Genomic DNA, 26573 nt, shown 5'->3' with positions numbered 1-26573 from the left:
CCTTGACACAAATTATGCTTATGCCTCATCTCAGCTGTACTAACACTCTTGAAAACAGGCATGTATGTGCTACAGTCCCATTCATCTGGCCCTCCTTGAAACTATTCTCAGGGGAGTGCAAGGAAGTCCCGTGTTCTCTGAGATTTCTGCCCTATGTTCCTTAGTATTGCCCAAGCACCAACATACCCCAGAATGTGCTTTTCATCCCAGAAGATGTTCAGCATTGAACTGGTACCTGAGTCATGGAGGACAGGATCAATGCAACTACTGAAACAGCTTGCACAGGAAGCATTAAGGTAGCTGTAATTATCAGTACTAAAAAACTCTTAGGGAACAATCCAAGTATTTCTTACAAACATAAATGATCTCTCTGTGTATTCCCTATGGTATTCTGATCATTAAAAAAAAAAAAAAAAAAAAAAAAAGCATTCATACAAACAATGTTAATACAGTGACAATACAGTGTTATTCAGAAGCATGCTGTATGGGATTCATCTCATCTAACTTGGGCTAGCCCCTCCTGAACTAATTGTACTAGGATTAATTATTGCAAAGGAGAGAAATAGGTTGTTCTAGATTACAATCCATCTCATTGGGAAGAAGATGTCTAAAATAATCAGATAAATTACTCCTCTAAATGTGCACATTTCTTTCCATTGACTGTAAAAGGAGTGCTGGGTATAAGCTCAGATGTTGAAGTTGATGCTGTAAACATCTAGTGCTGGTTAAACAATTCTCTGCCACATACAAATTTGCTTTAAAAAGTTGCATTTAGAAAAGCAGCATAAGATATCTATGAAGCAAGCATATTTGCTCTTCAATACCTTTTGTGATCACAAGCTGAAATGAAGGGTCAATGCAGCCTGCAATTGGTTCTCTACTTTTACTGTTGAAGATACTGCATCAAACCAGTGCAAAAATAGCCCCAAGAAAATGCTGATTACAGCCTGTTGGTCTGACGCAGCAGACTCCCTACATGAGAGCTGCTTTGCAAAATCTAATTTATAGCTCCAATATCATGCTCACAGTCTCCACTACAGCAGAACAGCAACACTAGAAAGCACCACTCCTTCATTTTATCAAAAGTAATTGTTTTTGCATAGAATACCCAGAGCCTGCAAATGTTTGTACAATTTAAGCCCAATCACACATAAGTACTATACAAAGCTGCTTTGAGTAAAGGGAAAATTGCTTTCTGAAGAGTGTTTAGGTCCCTTTGATCTTTCTGTTTCCAGATTGCCAAAGGAACCCTAGGCAAGTGGCTGGTTTGGGGACAGAGCCCAGGCTCCTGAAGAAGGCTGAGCAATACTGGTGGGGCTAACCTGTGCTGTCACATCAGACGCGATACCTACTCCACAGGTAAGTCAGGACGAGGAAGCGCCTTTCACAAATGCAAATATTTGATAATAACTAAAATTTAAAATAAATATAGCTACACTGTGCTGTCACCAACACTACCTTGCCTTGGCTTATGGTCAGCTACTAAGCATAAGTGCCATAAGCTACCAAGTGCCCAAAGGAGCACTACCTGCCAGCCTGGGCTTTATGCTTTCATGCTGGAATTTTTATACTTCATGTGCACTAGCAAAATGTTTTTATGATACTGAAATGAGATCAAGCAGGGAGGCCTAACAATAATACATGTCAGCTCGTCCATCCAGCCTTTGATATTAGGCAGATTTTTTTACTACAACAAGTATCTTGCCTTCAGCCTGTTATCAGCCCTTTAATAAGAGTAAGAATAAAACCCATCCAGGAAATCTTTTCATCTTATGCTACCATCTGATTCTAATATGGATGTGGAAAATTCTGGGACAGAAGCCAAATGTTAAATTTAATACAAAGGACTGTTATTTTAGTCCCATTTTATTTTCTATGATAGCTCTTTTTCAGTTCTGATACAAAGTCACTGAGGAAAATCTGAAACAAGTATTACATGATGGGCAATATTATTTAGAGGTACAGAGAAATATTTAGCGAGATCTTTTGGTTATGACAAATGCAAAATCACAAAAAGATCTGGATATGTTCTAGGATTAATGTTACTCAATTTAATAAACATAATGCCATTTCAGGTAAAAGGGAAATGAGTTTTCTGTGCTTAGCACCCAAGCTGCTTTGAACACATTGCAAAAATATTAAAGATGCCTTTTTTTAGTTATGTTTACTACGTACCCTCACTTATAATCTCCATTTGTCAGGAACTGCCTGAGGGAGGTAATGAGATTAGAGCAAAAGTTTCAATTATGCAGAACCTGCAGTTGCCTTTGAAAGGTATGTCTAAGATACTGAGACCTCAATTCTGCAAAAAATGTAAGGCTCTTCTTGTTTTAGGTGGATCCAATGTGGAGACATGTGTACGTGTTTACGTTAGGTATATGCTTCAGCTTAGCAAAATGAGGACTGCGCTGTTAGAAATGGGGTTTGGGGCACCAGCAGAGGCTGTTGAGGGTTTCCCTGGAGAAGGCAGTTTGCGCTGCTGTCACCTCCAGCAGGCACACCAAGTGAAACACCAAGTCCAGCTGTGGGCACAGACTACGCCACAAAGTGCCAGAGCTGCATGCTGCGGAGATTTAGAGGCTGAAGTCTCACTACTCATGCTGAAGCCACCAAGTCCTTGAGGTATGGGGAGCCGACAGCTTTGTGCTGGAGAGCGAGCCAGCCTAGTGCTCAGCTGCTCTCCTGGGACTGCCAGCCAGCTCACTGGCATGGTGCTTGGGACCATGCAAATTCCCCTTTTCCGAGCTGGAGGTGGGCAAGACACTCTCCACCCTGGTTTTGGAGCTGAAACCGACTCACAGAAAGACCCACAACTCCTATTCAAAGTTGCAGCACGAGGGAATGTGCTTCTTCCTGGTCAAGAAAGCTCATCCACCCTAAGCTGTTATCCTACTTGTCCTAATTAAAAAACAGGAGATGCTGACAACCTCTGGCCTGTGTGTACATCTGTGCCTCCAGACCACTGCACAGACCAGGAGATAAAAAGGTGCTGGTGAGTGTGGACGGGAAACAGAACTGGATACTAATAGACAGTATCACAAATACGTACCAGAAAAAAACAGAGTAACCCAGATACCAAAGCTATATATGGGGCAAAGGCAGCCAGTTGCCACTTTTGCATTTCTTTTTCTTCAGGGCCTCTCCAGCTTTAAGTAGGAGACTTCAAAAAGATATTGCAACAATCAGGGGGATGGAAAATAAACTCGCCCCAGCTCTGTTCCACTTGATACAAGTGGGAGGATGCAAGATAAAGTGCAATGAAAATGGGCTTTGAATCACTCAAAGGTATTTTTTTGCTTTTGCTTTCTCATCACCATCCCTAGGTGATGAAAAAAGCTGAGATCATCTTTAGGCTGTCTTGCACCATGGGAAAATCTTTATCAGCATCGAGGAACTGACCTCCCACTCTCCACGCTGCTGGAACCCAGTGGGGAGCAGGCGAGCTTGGTCCAACACAGGACACAGCAGCAAAAACTGCTGAGTCATTTTTGGATGATCTGCAAAGTATCCAGCTGATCCCCCAGAACTGCTGGCAGCCCAGAGTGCCTCATGGTTTTGTCTAAAGGACCCTTCTGCATGTAAGTATGACTCCTCTGTGCACGACCAAAAGCATCTGTTGGAAGTTTCAGGGAGACTTCACCCTTATGCAGTCAATACATTTTTACATGATGCAACACAAAAACAGCTTTTTGGCTTTTGCTCTTTGCTGTGTAAAAGGGACTTTGATGGAAATGATGAACCTGAATCCAAAGTGCTGAAAGAGTCTCAATCAGCTGCTACCTAATCCAGCAAGGGCAACTCCACAGGTAGTTCAGGAGACCAGTGGAGAGCCAGGGATACAATGACCCACCTCTTACCCAATAACTAGCTAACAAATCTGTCCCTTGGGAAAGGATGTTCTGGGGACTGGTCTCTGCTTCCAGCGCTGACTCTGTATTTCATCCAATTAAATGACCATGTACATACTCATTGGATAAGAAGGCATAAGCAGCCCTGGCAGAGGAGACAGGAATTCAGGTCCCTCTGAGCTGCACAACCTAATGTTGAGGTACACAGTCATGGTCCTCTTCATCTCCTTTCTCCTGATAAATCATTCCAGCAAAAAATAAAAAGATTTCCCCGGGAAGGGTCAAGAATGCTTCCCACTCTCTAGAATGGGGCCTGTTGGAGAGAAAACTCCTGGGAATCAAGGGTATGTTGAAACAGAACAAAACTACATGCAAGAGCCCTTGGCAGGAGCAATGCTAGGCAAATGCTCTGATTTTTACACAATCATACCAGAAACAGCTAGGTGATTCTGGGCTTCAGGCACTGCTTAATTGGAATGGGACTGCAAAAAGGACTAACTGCTTAGGCATGCATCTGGCCTCAGCATCTCCTACTGCTAGGTGTACAGAGTCCTTCAGTGACCTCTACTCAAGTCACTAACTGTTGTTCACTTGACCCTCTTACCAGATCCTGCTCATAATTTCTGAAGAGTTCAAAGCAAGCATTTCAGAGTCCTCTTTAATCATCTTTCCTGGCATCTGGAGTACAGTTCTTCCCTGAGAAGTGCTAAAATTAGATTAAGCAGGTCCACAAGCAGCAAACTAATGAAGCCTTGTTTCCCCCAGGTGTCAGTCCTACAGCTGACTTGTGCTTCAGGACTTCTCCAGCTGCTTACCAATTCTCAAGACATTCATGACATTGCTTCTGTCCGCAACAGCAACCTAGGCAGGCTTCTTGAAGTTGGCCAACAGGTTCAGAAGCTACTAGGGGTACATGCAGACACGCGACAGCTCGCAATAGAGGAACACACAGCTGTGGTTACTATAGGAAATTATGCTAAAAGGGACTTCAAAGCTCCGGAGAGCCATCATGGCTAACACGCCAGCAGCCAGTGACATTTGGGGCGCTTCAGCTAAAGGGAAACATGCAAAGAATCTTGTGCCAGGCTCTGCTTTCCTCCAGCCCCCTCAGAGTGCAGTGCACTTGTTCAACTAGCCTGAGCCACAGACCCAGCAGTGGCTACTGAATGGGCATGGCCATGGTTGCCAAGATTGTGCGCTGTGTGTTTTGGCAGCTGTGTATATGTTCCAGAAATTATTTAATGACTGAATGTCACAATAGCAAACAACTTGCACATAACCAGGTATATTTGCTTTAAAGTGAAATCCCCTTGGCCTGAGCACAACAGTAAAAGTGGGTCATGAAGCAGAACAACACTTGGCGGATCAGGTTGGGACAGGCTTCCAAGAGCAATGAGGTGGGGTTGCAGAACCTGAATTGGAAGGTATGTAACACTACCACAAAGGGAGATGTCGAAGACTTCTGAGAGCTGTAGCCCCCCTTAAGCCGCTGGAGATAATGGATGAAAGGGAAAGCAAAGAGTAAGCATTCTGAGGGATCCCAGTGGGTGCTGTAGATCACTGAAGTCGAAGACCAGACCATGGTGGAGGTCCTGGTGAGAAGGGTGGAATAAACAGAAGGTTCTGGGTAACTGCAGGGGTTGGGGGGGCTTGGCTTGATATGTTAGAAAAGGGGCTGAGATGGGAGGTGACAGTGGGCCTCCACTTGCATGGCTGTTCTTCTGCTTCCTTGTTCAGCTGTTCTCTCCCAACCCTGTCCTAACAGGTGGTACTGCAGGCAAATGCCTGCCCTCTTCCTACAGCAAATCCGAACTCATAAGCTCCAAGCCAGCCTGCAGCAATGAATGACTAGAGTGCCAGATGGGAAAGTATCACGCTGGATATATGACAATTGGCAGGCCTGTATGGAGAACGCAGCGCTTCCTCCCTCCTGTGCAAGTTAAAAATGATCACGAAGCATTATAAGGTTATTTTGTTGCTGTGAACTTTAGAAGGGTCTGATTCAGGACCTGTTCAATCACAAGCAACAAGCTCAAATTGCTGATCATTAAAAAAGTAGAACAGGCTACCCAGAAACTGACCCCTGCTACATAATTTGGGCGTTGTTCTTATTGTCATTGTCATTGTTGCTAATTAATGCAAACTGGACTGATTCAAAGGCTGGGAAGGGAACATTATAGTGTTTTGCAACAGCTTCAAATAATTGTGCTCCAGAGAACATGGAAAAATACTTCTCGTCTCTATTACCATATACATATCTTCTCTATATATCTTGAAACAACACAGATCATGCAGCCCATTTAAAGTCTATTCAAAACCACCAGGTCTGCCTCCTGGTGTCAGGTGGTTCCAAAAAGTGTTTTACCAAGAAGCGAGAAAAACTGAACTGTAAATCCTTTACTATTTGAAGACAGATAGCTGACCCCATTATAGGTATCTTCCCATATATAAAGTTAATACACTCAGATTAAAATAACTTATAAAAGATTGAAATAATTTGGAGAAGATGTATAGCTTTCTCCTGCTTTTAGCACAGGCATAGCTGTTTCTCTGTTTTTCCTGCCAAACATGAGTGGTGAGTTACATGGGTAGCTGCAAGATACAAGACTGCGGTAGCTGTTCCACTTAGCTGCGCTGGTTGCCTCCTCTGGCGGCTTCTGCTCACTATCAGAGAGATGCCCACCTCCTTCACCCCATCTGAGACTCTCAGAGGACTCCATCTAACGATGACTGCCAAGCGTGCACTGATCTCTGTTCTCTGCTTGGGAACTCCCGCTTCTGCCCCCCATAGAGCTGACTCAGCACAGGGAAATCCTGCACCTTTGCAGGAACAACAGGCCCACTTACCTTCCTAAGAAGAAACACTATCTTATCTAGCGCAATAAAAATCAAATCTTGCTCAGTTAAATACCCAGACTAAACTACAGAGTGGAATCTGTACCAAAAGAAAAACACCTAAACCAAAGGTTTAGAAAGCAGCGCATTTTTTTCATCTGACCATGTTACAGTGAAACAAACTTGATAGAGAATTTTATGTTCAGCTGAGTATATGCCACAGTTATGCTTCACAAATACAGGACTGTAAAGTTTCTGTAGCTTAAAAACTTCTGATCTGATGAATGCAAACAGTCATTAACAGACAGAATGTGCAATAATAAAACCAACCTCTGTTAATTATTGATCATAAAACACTTGTAAGCATACTTCTATCACAGTAATTTACATTTCCATATCTTGTAATTACATTATGAAAGGCACTAATCAAAATGAAAGCAAATATGAAATAAATTTTTCAGACAGGCTGCATTCTTCCATATCATGCTGGGTTTTATGACTTGCAGTAAAAGATAGGAAGTTCTCTGTCTTATTTTAAATAAATTGGAATCTAATACTATGACAGCCAACGTGCAGAATCAGCTGTGGCCATGATCCCGTGACAATCAAATCTACGGCAATTTTAAACAGTCTCCCTCAAGTGAAGCAGAATCTACCCACGGTACCAAATTCAGCTCCTTACTGCCAAAAGCTTGCTGGGACTCTGCGTTACTGGTGTAATTAAAAAGTACATATATCCTCATTTGTTGCCAGTCTCTTCTCCTTTGTGAGCTCTAAAGCATCACGCTTTGTGACAATAAATACATTTTGGGTATTAGGGTAGGAAAAAAAGACAGCATAAAATTTTGTAAATCTACACGCAATTCAAGAACACAGATGTTTCTATTTTGGCTCAATACCAACAGCTAATTTGTATATTCTTTATCACTTGCTAATGACTGCCTAGTAGCTGCAGATGTGGCAGCACACTGCTAAAACCTGAAACATAAACATTCAGATTTCATGACAAAAATTTTCAGTTGTATTCCCACTATTCACCTCCAGTAGCTATGCAGTTTTCCCAAACATTTTTTTAATCTGTTTCAGAGGTTATGTACCTCCACCGATTTCTGCTATACTGATGGCCTTCAGTATTAATCCAATTAAACAGATTGACAGAAGTCCCTAAATAAATTCATGCTGTCTTAAGTTTTCATCATTTTTAAGTCATAGGGAGCTATCCCTGGAGTTGAAAGAGATTGGGTTTTCACTTCTTCGTCTGCTTTTTATTGGGCAGTGCAGGGAGGAAATTTCAGCAATAGTGTAGATGTTACTCTGTTTCCCATGTAAAACATTAATTATAATCCCACATAGTATATCTCTATTGTTGCATACCATGAAATCAAATAATGAATTTCATAAAATGGCAACTGCATATGCATGCAAGGGCAAGAATACCTATGCAAAGAAAACACAAACACAACATACTGTATCTGCTCTCTTTTCAAGCAGGATTACCCTACATTACAGACAAGATCAGACTTAATTATTCTGTGTTTTTATACTTTTTTTATTCTTAGCAGCACTTGATGTTGCTGTAGACACTGAAGTGGAAAAAAATTTGCTTGGTATTTCCTATGAATTTCTATATTGTGATATGTAAATAAGCTACATTCATTAGCACTGAAGCCATAGCTAATAATGCTATCCTTGCAGTGATACCTTCAGTATAAATGTATGAACAAGCTCAGCATGCAGCATTACACTAAAAAAAAAAAATAATCTACTCGGGAGGTTCTGAGGAACAACTGAGTTTTTAGGAATTACTTGGAGGAGCTGCCTCAATACAGATACCAAACATTTAGACCTTGGCCAAAGATTTTTTCTCCAAATGAACAAATAGGACTTGAAAAGTTATATGGAAAGAAGATATATGATCAGTTTTTGAAAGCCAGGTGCAACTAGTTGTTAGACATACAAAGCTACCTGATAGCCTGCGAAAGCAGAGATGAGAGTCTCTGGTTTACGTGCTGGCAGTCACACCAGGAGTCAACTCTAGAAATAATGCTGAAAAAAACCAAATTCTGAAGTATACCAATGGATTTCTATATACTTTTGAATGCTCTGCAGTTCTTAGTGAATTCAACAGTGTGTGATAACACTCATAATAACCACTAATTATTGGTCTGAGGCACACAAAGCCATCATTTCCCTCAGTCAAATTTCTTCTCCACGCTATCAGAAATAATAATTAACCACCAGCGCATGGTTGTATGAAGTCACGACGATCAAAAGTACATTCATTTTTGCAGTAGACCTCTCATGGTTTCATAGGGGGCAAATGTCACCGGAGTGGGCAGGGCAGCTCTGACAGAGTAACTCACTTAAAGTGCAAAACAAAGACAAATGGAGCAATTAATGATTGTTTTGTCAGCTAGGTGACAAACTCATCACATAACTTTTGTCAGGGGATTGGAAGTCAACATCTTTTGACAGATACTACTTAGATGCTTATTTCAAATAGCCTGAGCTGTCTTTCAAGGAACTGAGGCAAGTGTTAATCCTGCTGCTTCTTTGCGTGCAAGAATCACAGCAGACTCTTTGGGTTTTTTATTTGCAAAGTGCGATAACTGAGTAAATTTTTTACTAGCAACTTTCCTACCAAGAAATCTTTCTAAAGGCTGCAGCACTTCAACAACAAAATTGTGCGCTTGGACTTTAGCTATTAACATTCCTTTCATGCAACAACAAAAATCACATTGCCAGTATGAAGGACTGTTTTCTTATGTAACACAACTAATCGTACATGTTTCCCTTACAGGACTTAAACCAAGTATGAAAACAAGCCATTATATTTAGCCTTGATAAAACTGTTCATTCCTCCTAGAGATTTTTTTTTTTCTTCAATTTCGCTCCTCCTTTTGCTTTAGCTCGAGTAGTTAGAAATATCAGAACCGAAGATCTGTGCAACAGATGGAGCTCGGTTAAGAAGAATGCCTTTGGCTGGTGAAGATCTTTGCCTGGCAGGTGTCAAACCAAGATTAATTTTGCACATATTATGCTTTACCGAGCTTCAGATTTTAGCGAAGTGAGACTACATTCCTTCCTGACCACAAACATATATTAATAGAACAAGCCAGGCAAAGCAAGCTAAAACAGTACTATCATTATGCCAAATCCTCCACTGCTTGGCATTTTATTTATTCATTTACACCCATGCAAGCAAGTAAATAAAATGCAACAGGTTTGTTTTGCGTCTCATTACCGACATTTTGCACAGGTGTAAAAGACTTCACAGAATGCCATAAGCAATATGGACTTAGACCCTTCTGTTCTGGTTTGTTTTTTTCCTCCTTGTGTCAGTGCCTTAAAGACTTATGAACTTTAGTAGACTCTTTGACATTTCAAAATCCACAGGAAAAGACAGGTACTGGTACTAAAATACACTGCTCAGCTACATTTGGTTTCTGCGCCTGGCTTGCCAAGTGCAATTCAACAGCCTGAGTCAGAAGGCAGGGCTTTCCACAGGCGTAGGGAAGGAGAGCTTCAGGTGGTGTCATTTGCTTCTCTCCATTTCCAGACTTGTGGGAGTCTGGACTCGCAAACAGCCCTCTCAAGTGCTAAGTCACTTGAAGACCTGAAAGAAACTGGTTTGGAATATTACGGCTGGTTTGACAGATCAGTACTGTCCGAAAGTAACTTCAGCTGACCAGTAAGGCAGTCAGTCATTTTAGAAGGTCACAGTCATAGGACTTTTAATTATCTGTAAAGCAAATGTGAGATTGTATTTGTGTGTGGTATACATATATATACACATGCATATATTTTCAAAATCTTAATTAAAAAATATGAAAGTCTTAAGTATCTGCAAGTCAAATTAATCCCCTTTTTTATTTCATTTCCACAAATTCAGATTAGGGAACTGTCACACCGCTCTGTGAGAAAAAGGATGAAAATGGGAGCGTGGGTGAAGTCACTTCATAAACAGAGGTACTAATTCACAGGGCACTTTATACTACCACGGGTTTGATGAGTAGTCCTTTCCTCTCTGAGTCAGCACTGACCTAACATCCCTTGCGATGCACTTCACTGGCGTGGCTTGTGGCTGCCCTGTGACACGGCTTGTACCGTGTGACACCACACACTGACCAGCTGCAGTCATCAGAGATCCCAAGACACTACTGAAAATAATGAGGTGACTCACAGTCACAGCCATGCACCCGAAGGCTGCAAACCCAATTATTCTGTTACTCACTCAGAGATAGTGTTTTGCCAAAGCAACTGAAGCAAGTTCAAAATCAAACATTTGTATTTCTTACGGTATCTGTAGAAGATTTATGCTAGTACTGGTGGGACAATTCATATGAAAAACCTAAACATTTGAAAAAATCTTTTCCTTAAGACATTAATTTTCCTGTCTCATGCATATAGAACAATGTTTTCCCTCATGGTTTTGCAGTCTACTAGCTGCCAGATTTTGATCCAGAATTGAAATTTCAGTCATTTTGGCTTTTGTACATAGCAAATCAGAAATGCAAATGTTTTAACATCAGAAATGAAAAGACAGGAAGATCACACAGACTATGAAAGATTTGTTTTACTTGGTTTGGGATTTTTACACAGCTATACCTAATCTAAGAAACACTGAAACAAAACCAAAAGGCAAAACAAAAAACTAGACAAATTGTTCCATCCCAGAGATGCAGGAATACAAACAATTCTTGTGTCCCTGGGGGAGCCAAAACTGAAATCCTGCTATGAACAAGAGAGAAGGGCTGTTATTTCCTCAACAACTGTTCCTGACATCATAGCTACCTCCTAGAGGTAACAATGGAAAAGCAATCTTAAAAAAGGGTATTTTTTTTTCCTTAAGGAAACATTTTCTTAGTTCTACAAACTCAGAAACAAAGAGATCAGTGGGGTTTTTTGTAATGCTGAATATTTCAGTGCCAGAACCGTAAACATCCACATCATTCTCTTCCTCCCTTCTTCAGATGTTAACTGCTATGCATTGGTTGACTTTATTAAAGAAATCAAACACACCCTGCAATGACCCTTCTAACTGATTTTGGTGTTAGACAGGGCTAAGTATTTTCAGCTTCATGTTCAACACGTTACCTAATTTTGTGTGTGTGCTCCTCAGAGAAGCGCTGAACAATCTGGTGATGAGAGGTTAACACATTCTGCAAAAGTGGCCTCAAATTTGCATTTGCGGAAATGTGCCACACCACATCAGCATATGCAAACCTAACTTTCGCTGTGTGCAGACCACACAAACAGTGCCCAGCTACCTCACCTGACCTTCCACTTGCCCTTCAGTGTGTGTAAATATGCTAATGACAGGCACAGAGGGTTCATGAGCAAGTTTACAAGTTCAAGTGCAGAAGACAGAAGAAAAGTTGGCTGCAATGCTTTGGTTTTCCCTGATTTTGGGAGATCCCAGCTTTCTAAGACTGTTATACAGCCTAGGAGTTGTGTGCTAAAGCCACAAGACTGGGCTATTTAAATATCTTTATTCAGTTCTGTAGATTGAAAGTGAGGGCTTCTTGTCTACACAAAAGAGGTTGACAAGAACATGAGGGTAATGCTATGACTTGGGCTTTTGAAGGCATTATTTACTAGACATTATTCAGTGACATTTATACTGTATTTGAATCATTTGAGAACTTTAGGTACCACATGAAAACTCCTTGCTCGAGGCATCTTGGAATTTAAAGATCTATGAAGGTTTTTACTTCCAACATTGCCAAGTGAATGGGCACAGTTAAGCTGAAAAGTATGAAGAGCCTCAATGTTTTCAGAAAGCTCCGTGCAGTCAGATTGTGAGACTTGAGAAAAGGATCCCCGGATCACCAGAAGCTACTAGTTCTTTTCAAACAACCCAAATCCAAAGCATTTGACAAAGAGTCTCAACAGACCCCTTCTGTACACAAAGCAAGGAAAGTATAAGCAATTTTTAATACTGTTCTTTGTGTCATGCAATTATTTCCACATGCAAGTAGAGAAACTTGGTCAACCAAAGACGCCTGTGTCTGTAAGCATGGCAGGAGCACAACGTTTACAAGGAACAGAAGTATGTTTGGAACAGCTGAACATAAGCTTAATGAAGTAATTCCAAACAACATATAAAGTTGTCTCAGATACACAACTGTAAAAAATTTGTAGTTCTGTAAACCCATGGATTGCTATTTTGAAGACAGTTTCATTAAGAAACACAGCTTGAGAATATCTATGAAATAAAATCAGAGCTACATGCAGGGACAGCAGGAGGCAGCTGAAGCAATCTGCAGCACAGCTCTGGTGCTCATCGGTCTCTGACCCTGAGAAAAAATATAATTACTGCATGAATACCCATATTACATCAAAAGAACGCCTAGGAAAAGACAAAACACTAGAAAGAGGTGGTGAGAACTGCTCAGGTTTTATGCAACAGTTTGCTCTCTGTGTCCCAATCCGATATACTTTATTAGACTAACAACACAGCTGTGGCTTTGATTTTGAAGTCCACATTTTTCTATGGGAATCATTAAATATGACACACTTGTCCTGTTCCAACAGAAAAACAAATCTGACTCTACTTTTTATTCTTCTGAAGCCTTAATTTAATTGTGCAACATTTGCTTTAGGAACATTTGAAGATGTTTTAGATATTACCTCATTTGTACACCATCCCAAGCTTTCCAGGAACTCTGAACCAACAGCCTCCTAGCCCTTCTTACATCTGAACTACTGTATTTTGTGGCTTCCACACTGCACTGTCTGGAAACTCCCTGTGAGACTGGCCTTCTGTTAAATACAAACACAGGAGGAGAGACACTGCACCGGAGAGTTTGCAGTTGCAGGTGTGGGTTGTGAAAAAGGCTTTGCATTCATTATGTACACAGAGACTGCCATGATTACGTTCAAATGACTCCGAAGAGCTGGGCCTACACAGGTAAAAAAGGAAAAGCACCACAGAAGGCAACAGCCCAGCAGCTCGTCCATGCTGGATTTTCTACTCATGACCACTGCTTTGAAAGGTGCCCATCTTCAGATGCCAATGGAGCCCTGCCATGCCTCTGCAGCTTTAATCAGAGAGCCTAATTGACCACATCCCAGAAATGTAAATAATAAATTGTCCCAAATAATCTCAAGTATGGTATTGAACATACTGGAATTTGGAAATCCAGAGGTACTGATAACCAAAGGGAGCAGACAACCAAAGGGGCCAGTAGCCATTTGAGATACAAAGGCTAAAATATTATGCAGATACATATGCACATATGAGCTTGGGATGAGGCTGGAGCTCTGATCTCACAGCTCTATACAGAGCAGATCCTCCTAAAGCTTTTGAGGAGCTAGAAAAGCCCTGCATAGAGGAGCTCCCATGCATTCAAGATAGAGGTAGTTAAGATTTGCCCTGTTCTGTTTTCAGTCATCCAGTGACCACAGGTAGTTCATGAAGGTATCTAAAAATATCTCCTATCTGTGCTCATTGCGCATGCAGGTGCTGTCATGACAGTTTCTCAAAAATTCATGAAAAGCTACACCAAGAGCAGAGCTGATCCACTGTCACTGCTTACCAAAGCATCCTCCAGTGTCTGCACCTCAGCTCTATTCTGCCAGTTTCTTCAGGCGGAATTTAAGGCATTGGGTTTAATCTGGAAAAAAACAACTATGCGTCAAATTCTGATGTCTGCATTTACACAGTGATAGATTTTCCCAGAAAGTTCAAAGCGTGGACTCCTGGTTTCCCACTGTTAGCACTGACTTAAGTCTATTGTCACTGTCTGCTATCTCCTCCACCTCTCTTCCCTGCCTTGTGCTGCAGCTGCCGGAGGACCCTGGAGCTGGGGCAGGGTGCCACCACCATGTGCCTCCATCACAGAAAGGCAGTTAGTCTGTCTCCTAACCCATGTCAGGCAGGGGTGCAGCTCTCCCACCGGATGGGTAGACTCTGCTGTGTCAAAGGTATGTTGCAAGTTTTTCCATAACAAAAATCCCTTCCTACTTTTAAATAATGAATTTGGTTTTTTCTTTTTTTCTTCCTTCTCCAGCCTTTTCCCTCATTCCACACCCACTTTTTCAAGCAGGAAGAAGAGTGACAGGGAGAATAATGATTTCCTCAGCTTCTGTTGGAAAAAAAAAACCGCAAAAATTTTCCACCAAGACAGATTTTTTTGGGGCTTTTTTTCTTCAGCGAGGTTCAGAAGCCATTTTTTAATTTAAAATTCCCTAAATCAGTGTCCACTTAATACTGACATTTGATGTGGAAGGTAGCAGACAGCTGGTACCTCTGTTTCATTTAGCACAGAACCCAGCCTCAAGTGTGGCAAGATGTCACCTTGGAGTCTTCTCTTGAACTGTATCTTCGCAAACTGTTTTTCAGAGTTTCAGCTGTATAAATCAAATCCCGTAGCCCAGTGTGGATGCACAGCTTGTGATGCTTTCCTTCTGCCAGTTGGCTTTGCACACCCCCGGTGTTAATCCCCACTGCCTGCTCATGTTTGGGAAGGAGGGAGGAAAGCACTGGTGAGCAAGGAAAGGACCGGAGTGGCCAAAAGCCAGGGCAGCCTTTCCATGTACAGAGGGAGCGGCAGAGACTGGAGTAGCCAATAAAGGAGAAGAAATAGGCACAGAGGCTATTGATTTTCCAATGGTGTTGATGGGCTGGGGTCTGAGCAGGTTTGGGACCCTACAGTCACTCATGGGAATGACGTGCATGTATACATTGCAAACCGTCTCCGTTTCTGCTCAGGCATTAACGTTGTTAAAGGTGTGCTTTGTCTGAGCAGATGGCAAAGCATGATGGCTGCTGGGTTAAGATTTTGCTGCCAAACCAGCCCCTGGCTGTTTTCAAAAATAAAGACTGTTGCGCTTTTTACCAATGCAAAAATAGTCATCTCTCCAATTCCTTCCTTCAAACTATTATTTTAAGTATTACAGGAGCACATATCTAGCCAGACTATATAATTAACATTACACAATTTTTAATTAACTGCCTACAACAATCTTCCTGCTTTAACTGGTGGTGGTGGTGGAGGGTGGTGGTTTTTTTGAGGCTACTAGGAAAATCTGAATTCCCAACTAGAAATTCACATGGTTCAGAGCAGAGCCTGCACCACTAGGTGCAGAATGCAACCCATTGCTCTGGCTATTCTAGGTCTCCCATGAAAAAAAAAAAGCTTGTGACACAGGAACGAGTCTAAACCTTATTTGCAATAGGAAGTACATAAGGCAGGACTGTACCAGAAAAGACAGTGACAGAAACACATACTGATTTATTTTATTCCTTCAGCAGCTTTTATTTATTTATTTATTTATGGCCAGGAAACTCCTGTAAGGCTTGGCTGTTAACCAACCAGACCCTTTCCAGCAGAGTCTCCAGGGGTGTGCTGTGACCACAAGGCAGCACAGCTTCCTCTGTGTATTCCCTCTTCTGACAGCGTGGCAGGGCTCACCGGCACAGCAAGGTGTAACTCAATGCTGGCCTGACCCAGCAGCAGGGTGCTGGCCTCCTAAAACTCAACAACTATCTACAAAACATGATATAAGTGAAAGTCCAGTAACCATCGTTGGCACAAGTAAGTTCCATGCAAACCAACACAAATAACAGCTCTTGGAAACATGATGAGTTCTGGGGACAACCAACCATCACCCTCTTTCCTCTATGACTCTGAGTCTGCTTGCACCTGGAAATAGGAGTAGAAGAAACATCCCAACTGCACACACACACGCAACTTCTCAGCAGACCACCAGCAACTGTTAATCCAGCCGGTGCAGCTGGAACACAGCAACCCTACACCAGCAATAAAGCATCAATGGGTCATATTTTATGGTGTCAGCCCAAACTCAGTATCACAGAGCATGCATCAGCCAAGCCAGCTGTTCTTCCTAGCTTCAGCAAGCCTTGAGCTGTGCTGCGTAGAAGTGCGGCTTTCCACACGGAACATCTCATTAAGTGCAGTGTCTGCCACAGCAACTGCAATAGCACCATGCATTTTTTGTTGTGATAAGCTGTATTTAGAGTGGGAAAGTATTGCTTTGTGAGCTGAAAAGCTGTATTTAGAGTGGGAAAGTATTGCTTTGTGAGCTGAAAAGCAAATGAAACTACGAGCAATAAAGCCCAGAGCTTCAGGCCAAAGGTTTTAATATCTGGTGTTGGTCCCAAATATCTGGTGTTTCCCAAAACAAAGGATAGCTTATGCACACTGCAGACATTCTCTGTCTGGAGCAATGCTAACACATTATGTCTTTATTTACACTGCAAATTAAGCGTCCTGCACCCCCACCCATACGATGGCCTGAATCTAGATCCACCCTGCTGTTGTTCGTGGGTGGAAATCTAGGTGTGTTGCAGAGCTGATGGATCCTGATATTCTGCAACAACATCAGGCAGAAAAGACGTGGCTCATTCCTCACAAGGCTCCAGGGTCCTCCCAGGCTGATTTTAATATCACCTGTAGCAAGGAAAGGGGGGAATGGCAGACAGATCTGTGGCAGAGCTAAAAACTCAGGATTTCTGGAGTCTCCGTCATACACTGTAATTGCAAAGTCATGCTTCCTGTCTTCCATTCACACAGCAAATCTTTTTTCTCCCTTCATCCTGGAGGGGATGAGATGATTAGAAAATTCTTTAAGCTTCCCTTACTTCGGTTTCTTCCCTTACTTTGGTTTCTTCCCTCATTTCACAACCTGACTTCAAAAAAAGATAAGGCCACTGAACAGTCTGGACTTTCACTTCCGAATACTTCTTTCAGCATGGAAAGGACCAACCATGGAATAACCAAGCATGTCACCCTATTATGCAACAAACAGGAAAACTATCTGTGCTGGTATGCTGTGGGTTTCATTCCTCTGAAGGCTGCTTTCCTCCAGGGAATTCCAGTAATTGCAGTAATTGAAGTGTGTTTTGACAAGTTATAACAGCCCAGAAAACCCACCTATGAAATTACATCCTGGTAGCATCTTCCAAAGTAAACTGAAATCTTGATATCACAGCTCATTTGGGAAACTACTACGCCATACCTTTCATTTGTTATGAGAACACAGCTTGAGTTTTTGTTGTAGATAACAGGTGGCGTTACTAGTTACACCTAATGACGTGGCTTCATCTTCCCCCACAGCAGGTTTTTGTACCAGCAGGGGTCCCATGGATCATCTCCTGAAACTCTAATGAGAATAAAAACATATAGTCTTAAATTTATTCTCGTTTCGTCTACTTTCTTTCACTTTAGGTTAATCCCTCACACAGTCATCAAGCCTACTCCTAAGGTTGTCTGTCCATCCCCAGTCAACAAAGTAATCAAAGAAAATCAGAACAAGCTGCCCGCATAGATGCTGGCCTGTGGGGAAGACAGGCAGAGTACAGTGGTAGAGTGCAAGGACCAGGCAATGCTATCGAGAAAGCCTTCTTACTACTAAAACTAGCAGTGTCTGTAAGCCCCAGCCACGTGCTACCTGCCAGGCACAGCACGCAGTTCCCATCACTTAGGTTTTCTTGGTTTATTCCACTGCTCCACAAGCCTACTGGTCTCACACTGCCTTTTGCTTGCCACTGCCATAGAGCGAAAATATTTGGCTGGGTGGGAAGCTCTTACATACAAACAATTTAGGATTCAGAGGGCAGAAGCTTTAAAATGCTAGAGGTTAGAACATTCTAGAAAGTGAGCCACTAGAAGTATGGATGTACCAACTCCATTCTGGCTCCTGGGCTCAGCTGCAGCCCAGCTGAGTTAGCACATACTGGAGGTATCTACCAGGAAGACAAAGGCGAAAGAGGCAGAGAAAAGGAAGGAAGTCCCAGACCAAAATATTTCATTTTCCCTTATTTTTCTTCCTGAACATCCCAAAACAGAAAGCAGACAGATTTTTTGCAGAAGTGACCGGGATTTATTAAAGACAGGATATTGATATGAAACATTCATGACTCTCAGCTTAGTCGTATTTCTCTTGGATGGGGTAATGAAGTAAATTTATTACATATCAGTGCCAAGAAGCTCATAATAAAAATACAGATTATAGTTTTCAGATTCATCAACTCAAACCAGATATTTTTGAAAAAACACTCCAGCAGGAAGAATGTAAGTCCCAAGATACTTGGGCTACCAAAGCAGCATATGAAATACATATTTTATCCAACAATAGGATACAATGTAAATGATTTGATTTAAAAACCCTGACACAAAGGCAAGTCTGTGAAGACCTAAGAAAGAGACCTCTCATCATGTTATCCCAGGTGTGGGACGTGCAGAGGAAGAAAGATATCTATGTTTGACATAAACAAAGCAAGCAGAAATTTTATTGCATTGTGAGTTGTTGATTTTACAAGACTTGAAATAAAATAATAAAGCACAGATCAAGCAAGATAGAGAAATACTGCAACTTCTTGGGAAGCCAGACTTTGGCAAAGGTTCAGACAGACCACAGGCACAGCAAACCTTCACATCAATTCTACCCTGATCATTTGGTCCCCTTTTCCATTTCTGACCTTCATTTCTTTCTTCACTGGGACATACCCAGTGGAGAATCAGCCAAGAAGGACCCATGAATATTTCATTCTTCTTCTGCCACACTCCTGCAAAAAGGAAAGATCTGTCTTCGAAACACTCTGTCTTCAAAACATCTGCATGGTCTGCACGGCTTTGGGAAGACCTAACACATCAGCATGCTGTGAAAGAAGGAACTTGCATGTCCCTAGGTACAACTGAAGGCATCGTCACTACCGGAAGTTTCCATAAATCAGAGTGTAATGACCAATTCTTTAACAACTCATCTCTCCTCATTTCCAAACATACTACCAAAGGGGAAAAACTTATTTTGATTTTAGTGCCAAGGATTTCCAGGGTTTCCAATTCCTCACTTTTCCCAGCCCATAGTCGGGAAAAACAAAGAAAAAAAAAATCCCCCCAAAATCCCCAAAGCCCCAAAGCAAAGAAAAACAAAACAAAACAAACAAGTAAGCACCATAGTGTTTCTAATTGCCTTCCAAAATACAAAAAAAAAAAAAAAACAGAAAAGCATTTAATATTGCTTTAGTTTGGGGAAATTACTAATCATGAGAACTCTAGTGTATGTCTGTGTTTAATAGAGAATGTAATGGAAAAAAAATAATAGAGCATTAGTGACCATCCAAGAAAGATTTCATGAAAAACAGGGTGGAAGGGAGTTTGTTTGGATAGAATGTTTCCTCAGAAGCATCTCTATTCCAAACATTACAGCACAGGTCAAATGGAGGGGAGCCAGAAAGTGAAACACTTTAAAAATAGCCCTTAGAAAGGAAAGTGAAAGTGGCCAATCACGTTCCACCTTTCATGACCATGAAATGCAAATTCTGTGATGAAAACCAAATTTGGGTTCTGGTACCATTACTGAGTGTCAGTAAACACTGCAACCTATGCATGGAAAGTTCAACAGAAACTTACAGGTCCAGCTTCTAAAATCCTTCCAGCCTTAGCAATCCAAGCTGGTACTACTGCTTGTAAGTAAGCTTACATTAAAATATTTCAGTTTGGAACTTACAGTTTAAAATACTGTGAACTGTCTCCGTCCTTTGTTGTAGCCCTTCCAAGCCACCTCCCTGCAGATACGGAAGTTCAGCAAAGCTCTCCTATGAGACCAGCTGCCACTGTGAGCAGAAAGACTGCATGGGGCAACTGCCTTGGTAATATTTTATGGCCCTAAGATTAGTCTTGCCAGCCTGTTTCACACTTTGCAATACTCACTTTACTTCTAGATGTTCCTTCCAAATGAAGGAAAGGAACCTTTTTAGCGTTTGATAAGGCTCAGACTTTGCATCCTGATGCTCATGGAGGTTAATTTCTCCTTTATAGCATTTCTCTGAGCCTCAAGGCTGAAGATGCTGAGGGAAGAGAGAAGGATGGTGATGAGCATTACAACAATGGAAAGCAATGGAAAGCAGTCACATCGTTGCTAGTAGATTCTCACAGACAATCCTCACAGTCCCCCTCAATGCCTCTCAAATTGTCAAGATTGCAAAATGCCTGTAAGGCAATTTTTCTCTCTTCTCCAGCTGCTCTTTCAGAAAGAGATGTGCACCATTAAACAAGGAATCAGAGGGTTAAGCATTAAATTACCTGAAAGACAGAGTACTTGAGGCCCAAACAAGCTAAATGTCTTAGTCAAAGGAAAGGCAATTCCAAACTTCTTGCCAAGTGTCATTGAGAAAGAAGTGATCTTACTCGAGGATGAAATGACCAGCAGCTTGCAGCACTGAAGCAAAAAGTACAAGCTTTGGGAGAAAAATCTGACGCATTCTCAGAGGATGTTGACAAGAGCTTTGAAAAGCTAATCTCTCCTGAGGCTCATGAGGCTAAAGGGAAAACCTCTGAGAAGGCAGGGGAGGTGGCATCTATCTACTCTGACATGTCATCTTGTGGGAACAGCCATAGCCTGATAAGAGTAGCAAAGGAGAAAAACTGAGAAAAGACAAGTTCTGTATTTTGGAATTGACCCAGAGTGGGAGATCTGCTGCAATGCTGCAAGCTGAGTACTTCAGACCTCAGCAGCAAGCACACTCTGCATTTCTTAAGAGGAACAGGCAAACATAAACAATGCTCCAGGACAAAGATGCTGATGAAAGGTATTGTACTATGTGCTTAAAAAGAGAAAACTGCTCCAAACAGCTAAGGGCTCCACAGAGGTCTGAACAAATGAAAACTGGGAAATGCAAACTTGCAAAATGTCAGACTGGATTTTCATGTGATCTTCACACACCTTCCTGAAGGCTGAGGCTCCCTCTAAGCTATGCATGGGGCAAGTAAGACTTATGAGAGCATGATTCACAATAGCTGGCAGACTGAACAAGAAACAAAGAAATGAGAAATGCCAGGCCATACTCCCCTCAATAACATGAGAGTCTAACACAGGGCCACAAGGAGGTATGTCTCCATTCATGGTTCTCAGCCGAGAATCCTCTTCCGGAGCTGGATAAATCCATCATTTCAAAAGCAAGTGTCACAGTCCTCGCAATGAGATCTGAGGACTAGTGCTGCCACTGAGCCACTTTGTCCAACATCCCTAGGCACCCAAGATTCATTTCTTAGGAGGTTTGAATCCACATGTCTCGGTTCCCAGAAGACTGCTCTAACCTCTTTGTCCTTCTTAGTGAAATTGTTCTTCCAGCTGCCCTCAGGCAGTAAAAGCATGTAGGGCTTTCTAGCCTCCTGCTTTGGTGCTCACAACCAGAGGTTGCTCAAGGGTCTGCAAAGGACTGGTGAAACACTTCGCCTGAGCTGCAGAAGGAGATGAGTCTTGAGCAGGGTGCAGCAGAACTTCCTGTCCCAGCGCAGCCAGCGGAAGCCAGGGAGGAAATGGGAAAATTGAATTAACTGAGGAAGCAGTCCTGGCCAGGAATGTCAAAAAAAAAGGGGGGGGGGGGGGGGGGGGGGGGAGAGGTGGGGGCTGTGTTAGAAGAAGCTCAGTCAACCAATTAGTCAGTCATTTCCAGATCTAATATTTCCATAAGTGCTTGGCAGTGTTTTCTACATAAGGGATGGATGTCTACTACTGAGGAAAGATTTCTTAGATGGCAGAGAATTCCCCTTGATGACAAACTCTCCTCAGACATATTCCAGTCTGGGCAATTTCCCTTTGGAAGCCCTCACAACTTGTTAATTTGTTCAAGCATTCTGAGTCTTCTTACAAGAAAAGCCAGTTGGCTATCAGTTGAATTTCCAAACCAAATACACTGCAAAAGACAGCGCTGAAGTGTAGGAAAATTGCTAAATTTAAGACACCAGGAGCATACTACGTACCTGACCTAAATACATCTTCACAGAAAACATTTACACAAGTCCTTGATGTGTCCCAAACAGGTCTACAAACAAGGTGTATTTAAGAACAATTTTGTCTGTTACTGAAATTCAGCCTCATCTGAATTATAACTTGGCAGCTGAAAGCTGGCAGTTCTTACACAGGAAAGTATATAGCTGTAAGTAAAGAGAAATACTGCGGTATTTTATATTCTGATAACCTAAACTCCCCCTGAAGTTTTAAAATATAAATAATTTGAGATTTGGCCATGGTTTTGAATTTAGACATCTTTTCTTACAGAAAATGTTGTGGGCTTTTAGTCAGCCCCGTGAGCTCAGTAGAGATTTACAAGATAAGGAGTTCATGATCTGTCTCTGCAAGCAGGCAGCAGTATATTCCACTTATTAAAGTTATTAAAGCATATATGAATATCACAGCAGTTATGTGATCATCTGTTCTGCTGCTTGAAGGACTACATTCTTTGAGATCACCTTCTGTACTTTGTGAGTTAATCAAATTGGCCTTGCAGGTTTGCTGAAAATCTGGAAGGCTTTGCCAAGAAACTAGAAGCTGTTCTCCCCAGTCCACGTCTTCCCTCTGATTCTTCATCACAGCCAGCCAGCTGCCATACAAGTCAAGTGATGCACATATGAACACAATGCACCTGAGTCCGAACTGGAGATCAGGGCACATCCAAACTCTGATTATTAATCCCAGATCAGACCATCTCCCACAGAGGGATGTACAGGCCAGCCAGCACACAAGTAGGATTATGAACCCTAATGACACAAAGGCAAATTTTAATTATGGCACATAAGCATCTCTATTGTGCAACAAAGTCTAAAAATATCTACTCATTTATTCCCAAACTTCACAAAGTGGTTACAATGCCAGTAACAGAGGATCTGTAATCACAGCGTTTGGTGGCTTTGTCTTATTTTTTCTTTATTGGTTATGCTGGCAAATCACGTATGAGAACCGATGATGAATATTCCTCACACTGGAGAATGCTCTAATGCTTTCTTATAAAGAGATCTAAATTATGCAGTTTCTCTTTCTTTTTTTTCCCCTGTTGTTGAAGGTTTTTTAGCTTTGAAATGGGAAGTGAAGTGCTCAGCAGCAGCAAAGTGCTACTTTAATATCACCCATGCAACAATTACCTCTGCAATAACCTTCATTATATTAAATTACATGCTATCCTTCCCCAGCTCAGTGTGAAGATTAGCTGGAGAATAAAACAAGAAAAAAACCCAACCCACTGAAAAGCCATTGTGCAATACTATGCCTGCACAACAAAGGTGAATACAATTCCTGCAGGGAAATTAAGTATCACTTAAGAACTGCCTGCCCTTGTTTGAAGTCTTAAATAAAGCCTAAGGGAAGACCCTCACCTATTCCAATGTTCATTTCACTGTAATGATGCAGTGCTATTGCTGAACATGCATACATATTACTGTGTAATTCAAGAGTGTTGCAATATGCAGTAACAAGGGGTCAAATAGTGAAGACAAATTTTGCTTTCAGCATTTTCTTAATTTTTAATAATTTTCTTAGTAACCCAAATATTCTCATGAGGTCTCTTTCAGCACAGAGCAGAGGTTTGTATATTCCATTGCTTTCTCTGAATAACCAGAACTAGTTTCTTTCTTTCTATTCCATTCTAAATGTGTCTGTACATGCCAGCTTTTTTAAAAAAACATATTTACCTATTGACAATCTGAGGTTTTAAAGTGAAATTTATTCTGAAAATTGGCTTATCAAAATGACATTAAAATCATGCACCTTTTATGTCTCAGTGACTTCCAGATAAAATTAGCTCCATTTACGAAGTATAAGCTTGGGGAAATTTTTTGGTGGTGGCTTCTCCTAACTCTTGGCCTTATTTACTGCCCAGGAGCTGAAAACTCAGCTGTACTCTTTTTGATTCAGTCATTAATACTGGTAGTAACAACTATGCAGGACAAGACGTGCATTCAAGAGAACAGGGCAGTGTAAGTAAAGGCAGGATGTAGTAACTCAGAAAAGTTAATTACCTGACACTGAACAGAAAACTGTTCATAGCTATGTGAAAAAATCTGAATTCTGAAAGAAAGAAACAAAAGAGGAACTACTGAGTTTCAAGACCTTGTAGGCAAGGCACATTCCTTGTTGATGGGTAACTTTGTAGCAAGGACATGAGCTCCCACAGCACCACCAGAAGTAGAGGGAGACTGTCAACACACTCTGATGGAGCTCAGTAGAAGGATGAGGAATTCTGCTCCAGGATCTGCGGCCCCCAGAGCACAGCTTGAATACTGAATGACACATCTCCTCCATGTCCTCGGACAGAGAAGGTCGGGTGGAGGCTCACACCTTGGGGCTCTCCAGCGGGGACCCTGTCTGTGGAACCGTCCTGCCCCATGCCAGGCTGTGTGCTGCTGGAACCCTGGGCTTGGATCATCTATACGGTTATAACTTGGTGAAGTCCCGGCTAAGTTGGACCAGTAATGATGATCATGTGTATAACCAATAAGTTCACTGGAAAGAATGTGGAAGTGCTTATGCTCTTTGACATATATTTATGCTGTGAAGCAAGCACCAGCTGCTCAAGTCTCAATAGAGAGAGGGTATTGCCAACTCTATCCCAGTCTGGATCTCTGAAAGCGGTCATAGCTTTCTCTCTTCAGCCTTTAGAGATCTTGTTGGAAATTGGGGGAACTGGTTGAGAAAGAAAAGGATACCACAAGCAACAAGACAATGATCGGTGTCCCTGAACTCATGCTCCTGGAATTAAAATGTTGCTATTGCTAACACCTTTGGCAGCAATGAGATCCACCACAGGAAGCCTCACTGATGTTTAACAGCTCTCTGTCAGCTTCTTGTGAATTGCCCCTTCTACTCTGCAAGTTCACAAATTTATTTTTACCTCCTGAAAGTGAAGAGCTAAAAGAGATACTCCATTCTGAAAGCATAATTTTGGAAGTTTGAGAACTTCCATGTCTCCAGAGAAAAAATGAATAAGCATTTACTTGAATTTCTTGTCAAGCATCAGCGAGATAATGTCCATTGGGGTCTACACTGTGGATTTTTGATAAGAGTGAGAATACGGTATCATATTTATGGTCCAGAGTTCCAAAGCATTCATAGGACCTGATGTCTTCTAATTACCATGTATCAAACTATATATCAACTATATTCCCAAAAATATTCTGGAAACATCAACAATCAAATCCTCTGCTGGGGGGCTGGTGGGTTAAGAAGGACATCCTGCTGTGGGAGTTTTAACTCATCTGTCAACTGGGAGGACATGAACCAGCACGAAATCTTTTGTGTATATCTGCTGTTAAAATAAGGAATGGGTGCACTGAAGCCAGCGCTCAGCCTCTCCTCACATGGCACATGCTCCTGCCTCCAACGATCTTGGTGGGCCTTTGTCCTCCCTGCTGTTTATTGATGTCTTTCCTGTGCTCAGGAGGCCAAAACTAGCCACAATATCTAGATGTGCCCTGTTAACTGTGGAGGGAGATAATCAGCTCCCTCGATCTACTGGCTCTGCTCCTCTTAAAAAGAGTCCAGGATGGTGTCGGCCCCCTTTGCTGTCGGGGCACAGCACCAGCTCATGTTTGGTTGCTGTCTATCACATTCCTGCGTTCCCTTCCAGCACAGCTGTTCCCCACAATCAGTCCCCAGCCTGTATTGCTTCTTTCCCAGCTGCAAGACTTCACATTCATCCCTAATGAATTTCCTAAGGTTGCTGTTGACCCATGTCTCTAGTCTGTCCAGGTCTCTCTGAATGGCAACCTTGTGCTTTAGCATACTGACTGGTTCCCCCAGTTTGATGTCATCTGTCAACCTGGTGAACGTGCACTTGGTCTCCTCCCCCAGGTCACTGATGTTAAACAGGGCATGTCCCAGTACAGACCCTGTGCTCCTCCACTTGTCACGGGCCTCCAAGTTGAGTATGACCCATTAACCACTGAAAGAGTCTATCCCACCCTCAAACCACCACAGAACAACAAGAGATTGCATCACTTGTGCAAAAATGACTGTTTTCACAACAGTAATATCCCAAACTGCTTTGTGGGCTACAGTAAGTTTCAAGACATCATTTTAAAAGTATGTTCTTAGCTTATTTGAAACTGAGTCTGTGAACACTAAAAAGCCACCATCTGTGCAGAG

General features: G+C 41.9%; 1 protein-coding gene across 4 annotated transcripts in view; it reads right to left on the bottom strand.

Moving 5' to 3' along the window:
- CRADD (CARD and death domain containing adaptor protein) overlaps positions 1–26573 on the bottom strand; it is an 82486-nt gene that overhangs the window by 3982 nt on the left and 51931 nt on the right. The window contains exons 3-4 of one of the 4 annotated variants that reach the window (XM_080393334.1): positions 19132–19218; positions 17662–17813 (exon numbers count right to left, since the gene is read on the bottom strand). The exons of 1 other annotated variant lie outside the window; for it this stretch is intronic. In XM_080393334.1, the coding sequence (XP_080249460.1) occupies positions 17752–17813; positions 19132–19218 (149 nt within the window). In that variant the 3' untranslated portion in view covers positions 17662–17751. Of the gene's footprint in view, positions 1–17661; positions 17814–19131; positions 19219–26573 lie in introns of those variants that run through there. 2 more of the 4 variants (XM_080393332.1, XM_080393335.1) reach the window with 2 other exon arrangements.

Source organism: Falco punctatus (assembly GCF_963210335.1).
Source record: "Falco punctatus genome assembly, chromosome: 6".
Lineage (NCBI taxonomy): Eukaryota > Metazoa > Chordata > Aves > Falconiformes > Falconidae > Falco > Falco punctatus.
Note: the sequence above shows the minus strand (reverse complement) of the source record. Positions and strands in the feature narration are given on the sequence as shown.